Raw genomic sequence first — 5,431 nt, forward strand, 5'->3', positions numbered from 1 at the left:
TGTAATATTGAGTCAAGTGACCTTATTAACAAGTAAAAACAGATTTTAAGCCTATAAATTACAATAAATAAATAAATAAATAAAAATTCATTAAAGACGTTAAACCTAAAAAATTTGTAGGGCTAAAATGACACTTGTTAAGGTAATTAACTTTTTGATTTGTTCACATCGGGATAACTATCTTTTTTTCGTACATATCTAGGTAACGAATTCGTTGAAAGTGTTCACATATGATCATTACCGGATGTAACATACTGCAATAGGTCATATATGAACACTTCCAAAAAGTTCGTTAGTTAGATATGTAAAAAAAAAAATATAATTACCTAAAAATAAATAAACCAAAAATTTAATTACCTTAATAAGTTATATAATCCCCATATTATTAACTAATTAATCTACTAGGATGTGGGTTCAAGAGGGAAGTACTTAATGACTAGAATTTGGAAAACGTAAAGATATAGATGGGTTAGAAAAGAGAAGGAAACAGAAGTCAGAAACTCCTCAAACGTCTAAAAATCCTCTCCCCCATTTCTCCCTCTTCCCTCCGTCCAACGTAGCTGTTGTTTCCCGTCGCATTACGGCGGCGACGCTCCCCCGATATAATCGGATTCTGCACCAATATTTATGCAAATTTGCTTATCATTTATCGACAGTACTCCGATTTCTGCAACTTTTCTTCAGCTCAACTATTTTCGCCACCAACAACCAGTAAAACCTTAGGTAACTTCTACTTTTCTCTGTATCTGTTCGAGGTATTATACAAGTTTTATGCAGTTCGTGATGCAATTTGCCATATTTTTTTAAATTTATATTGATTTTTCATTTTGTGTTGTTTTGCCAATTTCTAGGTTTGATTTTTTATTTTATTTTTGCTCTTTCACCTGATGAACTTTTGATCGGCAAATGGATTATATGGAGTTACTGTTGTTGTCAGTAACTTTGAATTTGTTTATCGTCTTCGTGACTTTTCGTTTAAGATTCTTAGCTTGATTCGTAGTTCGGAAACTTGTTGAAATGTGATTCCTTCAGTGGATAAGATTTCTTCTTATAAATTATGCTTATAGGGATTTTCCACTTTATATAGTACATGCAATCAGAAACAAATATATCGCTAAACATCTGCAAATGTGATTTCAGTTGCGACAGAACTGGCATCAATCTTGTTAGTTTCTTTGTCTAGTTGTTCATATCGACAAAAAAAACCTGCAACATTCAGTCTATGATGCTAATCAGTGGCCATAGTACACATGACATGTGCTACTTTTAAAAGTAAATGTACTATTTTCTGCCTTAAAGTCGTGTGATTCTGTTAGTTGAACTAATAGGTTTTGAAGTAAAGATGATTAGATGAAGAATCATCCATCAATTTTCTGTTTTGGTCAATTGCTGTAATAAATTACCAACTACCCAACATTTCAGTTTTAACAATTTGTCACAACACCTATGGCTTTAGCCTATGTATGTGATTAAGTTGAATCTTGCTTCATAATTCTCTCCTTTTGAATTTCTCCTATTGGGATTATGATTTTTCATTTTTGTCATGTAATGATTGTGTTTAGTGTGTTTGACAGGTTTACAAGATGATTGGATCCTTTCTTACAAGAGGGCTTGTGTATGTGATATAAAACTTGTTTTTTTTTTTTTTTTTTTTACTTTTGTTTATGGAGAAGATTTCTTTTAACTATTTGACTACTTATTTACATGTAGAATGGTGTTTGGATATGCATATCCAGCCTATGAATGCTTCAAAGCAGTTGAGAGAAATAAACCTGATATTGAACAACTTCGTTTTTGGTGCCAATACTGGTATTATGCATCTATACATGTTAGATTTGAATTATAACAAAGGCAATTGAATTTGAATGATTGATTGATAAACTTAAGAGTTTTCTAAATTGTTTGATGATGTTTTCAGGATCTTAGTTGCTGTATTGACTGTTTGTGAGAGGATTGGTGACACGTTTGTTTCATGGTAAGCCTGTAATTTTTTGGTATGATGGAATGGAATCAAAGAAGGAATGGAATGGAATGTTTGATTCCTTTCATTTTGTTAGTTTCTCCATTTCCTATGAGAGGCTCTTTTCCATTCCATCATGGAGTGGAATGAAAAATTGTAATATAACCCAATTTTTATTTATGTATTTTCAAATGAAAAGTTTTTTTTTTTTTTAGTATTCTATGGTTTTAATTATATCAAAGTTATATTTCCTATAAATAACTAGAAAGAATTTTATTTTTTTTGGGATAAAGTGATACCTTCTGGCAAACTTTATTAGAATCAGAAGATTTACAAGGCTAAAGGAAAGTATATTTTATTATAATAATAATATTATTTGGGTTTCAATGAGCTTTTATTATGTTTAATGTTTTACATATGTAGATAAAAAATTCATTATTTATAATAAAATAACGTAGAGTAGAGTCTAAGTTATACATTGTATCTACATATAATAAAAAAAAATCATATATTCATTTTTACAAGCCAATAATAATAAAATGTAATAAATTATTTGTTTTTGGTTGTTCTACTTGTGAAGGGTTCCAATGTACAGTGAAGCAAAGTTAGCATTTTACATATACTTGTGGTACCCAAAAACAAAGGTAATGTTTACATTTAAATGTCTAAATATTTATATTTCAAATTTTCATCTTCTTATATAATGTTTATCTTATTTTTTTGGGGGTTAATATCATAAAAGACCCTATATTTTAAGGTTTTTTTTTTCCCTAAAAAAGACCTTGTATTTTTTTTTAGTTATTCCGATTTGGCCCTTTTAGCAGGTTTATCGGTAACCTTTCGGTTTTAGATAATATTTTCCGGAAATACCCTCAAAACTTTTTTTCTTTTCCGAAAAAACCCTCACATTTAACAATTTTTTTGTTGAGGTTACTCTCATAGATGACCTTATATTTTATGTTTTTATCGAGTTAAACCTCAACTTTATTTTTTTTCCTTAAAAACACCTTGCATTTTTTCAATTTTTCGATCTGACCCTTTTAATCATTTTTTTTTTTCTGAAAAAACTGGTAAAATGTGAGGGATTTTTCAGAAAAAACTAAAAAAGTCAAGGGTTTTTTTTTTTGGAAAAAATGAAAAAATACGAGTTTTTTTTTTTTTTTTTTAAAAAAAGACCTTATATTTTGTGTTTTTTCCAGATTAAACCTCAAATTTATTTTTTGCCAGAAAAACACCTTGTATTTTTTCATTTGTTCTGAAAAAGCCCTCAACTTTGTATTTTTTTTTCCGAAAAAAAAACCCAACCTTCTAAATGCTCCCAAAATAAACCCTCAACTTTTTATTATCATTTCTTAAAAAAACCCTCACATTTTACAAACTTTTTTAGAAAAAAATGACTAAAAGAGCTAGATCTGAAACAATGAAAAAATACAAGGTCTTTTTCAGGAAAAAAATAAAGTTAAGGTCTAATCCAGAATAAACACAAAATATAAGGTCTTTTATGAGATGAACCCTTTTTTTGGAAGAAAAAAAAAAAAGTTGTGGGTTTTTTTCAGAACAAAGTAAAAATTTGAGGGTGTTTTTTTTGGGTAAATAGTCTAAAACAGGAAGATTACAGTAAATCCTCCAAAAAAGAGGCTAATTGCAATAAATGGAAAAGTCCTTTAAAGGGAAAAAGAAACAAAATTGATGTTTAATCCCGAAAAAACCCAAAATACAAGTGTTTTATTTTTATGATATTAATATTAACCTGTTTTTTTTTTTTTTTTTTATTAAATAATTTCAGGGAACAATCTATGTATATGATTCGTTCTTCAGGCCATATATTTCAAAGCATGAAACAGACATTGATCGTAATTTAATGGAATTAAGAACAAGAGCTGGAGATATTGTCGTTTTGTATTGGCAAAGAGCTGCAACTTATGGTCAAACAAGAATCTTTGACGTTCTTCAATACGTTGCTTCACAGTCAACACCAAAACCACAGCCGCCTCAACCCGCTAGACCTCGACAACCGCCACAAAACCGCCGACCACCACCACCATCTCAACAAGAACCAAAAGAGCCGCCATCACCTTCTTCCACCTCCTCCTCCTCATCATTTGATTCATCTCCTCAACAAGACAATCCAACCACCAACCACCGCCCACAACCGCCGCCTGCCGCCGTCATCTCAAAAGCACAAAAAGCAAGCTCGTCGCAAAGCGTGGCGGTGGTGGCACCGCCTGATGCCGCCGATGACATGGAGGTGGTGGAAACCGAGTCAAACCCTAATCCGAATACTAGTGTGAAAGAGATTGTGATGGAAGAACCTACAAGGGTTTACACACGTGCGAGGTCGAGGAAAAATAATAGTGTTGTTAATGTTGAATGATTAGGGAGTAGATTATGGAAATGTTGGAATCATGGGTGTAACATGTTTGTGTATTTTCTTGCAATAAAACTGTTTATTTTATTTTATTTTTACTTATTATTTGTTAGTAGGAGGTTGGAGTTTTTTTTGTAAAAAAAAAAAAAAGAACAAAAAAACACACACATTGATCCGACTTTTTTCGATTTCTATACATAATAATAGGCCATGTTTTGTTCACTTAAACACCAAAAGACTAATTGCTAGCACCCTTTTTACGAATAAGGGAACTAATTAGTTAGCAAATACTTTAATTTGGAGACACCCGACATTTTTATTGCAAGACTTGAATGGGATGTGTTATTGACTTTTTAGGGATGCGTTTGATGATGAGGGTATTTACGTCTTTGAGAAATAAGAACTAGTGTATGTCCCAAACTGATGAGGATATTTACGTCTTTGAGAAATAAGAACTAGTGTATGTCCCAAACTGATGAGGATATTTACGTCTTTGAGAAATAAGAACTAGTGTATGTCCCAAACGCAATACACCTTGTTTAGTTGTTTGGTAGCATCCTCCTCTTGCCGAAGCCTCAAAATGTCATCTTGAAACCAACTTAGCTATATTATGGGTGTAGGATGTGTTTGTTATACAATTCAAACATAAGATTAGACATATTTCGTAGAGTATTTCCAATGTTGAGGGCATTTATGTCTTTTGCATCGATAACAAACCAAGAGGACGTAGGAGTCCAACCTTGTTTCACATTTTTGGGAGGAACAAAAGTTATGATTTTTGTACTATAAATATCAATCGATCCTAGTCTAATCCATACAAAGCACAATACAAGTTTTGTGTTCTAGTCTAACAACTATGACATTCGAATAGCAAACAAATTGATTTATTGAGTTTGAAAATAAAAATAAGCTAAAAAAATTTAAGTTGAATTCTTATCAAACTTTTAAGTAGTTTGATGCAACATCTATACTTATTTTTGGTTCAAAATTGAATCTTGAAGATAGTTCTCAACCCCAATCTCTTTTTAAGCCTACACATTAATTTCAAACCTAGCCTAGCTTTGAGTTCGGCTTGGTTTATTTGTATCACTATTTGTGGTGCC

General features: G+C 31.3%; 1 protein-coding gene across 3 annotated transcripts; it reads left to right on the top strand.

The window, feature by feature from the left end:
- Window positions 1-456: 456 nt before the first annotated feature.
- LOC111920735 (putative HVA22-like protein g) lies at window positions 457-4,420 on the top strand. 3 transcript variants are annotated; one of them, XM_023916296.2, is made up of 6 exons: window positions 457-723; window positions 1,563-1,615; window positions 1,711-1,809; window positions 1,919-1,975; window positions 2,541-2,604; window positions 3,747-4,420. In XM_023916296.2, exons 2-6 carry the CDS (start codon window positions 1,584-1,586, stop codon window positions 4,332-4,334), a joined length of 840 nt encoding a protein of 279 aa, XP_023772064.1. In that variant the 5' UTR covers window positions 457-723; window positions 1,563-1,583; the 3' UTR covers window positions 4,335-4,420. The 3 variants fall into 3 exon arrangements, with proteins under 3 accessions (XP_023772064.1, XP_023772063.1, XP_023772065.1); XM_023916295.3 differs by having other exon boundaries at window positions 1,575-1,615; XM_023916297.3 differs by lacking the exon at window positions 457-723 and adding an exon at window positions 1,109-1,278 and having other exon boundaries at window positions 1,575-1,615.
- Window positions 4,421-5,431: the final 1,011 nt, after the last annotated feature.

The sequence above is a fragment of the Lactuca sativa genome, chromosome 2, assembly GCF_002870075.4.
Source record: "Lactuca sativa cultivar Salinas chromosome 2, Lsat_Salinas_v11, whole genome shotgun sequence".
Taxonomy (NCBI): Eukaryota; Viridiplantae; Streptophyta; class Magnoliopsida; order Asterales; family Asteraceae; genus Lactuca; species Lactuca sativa.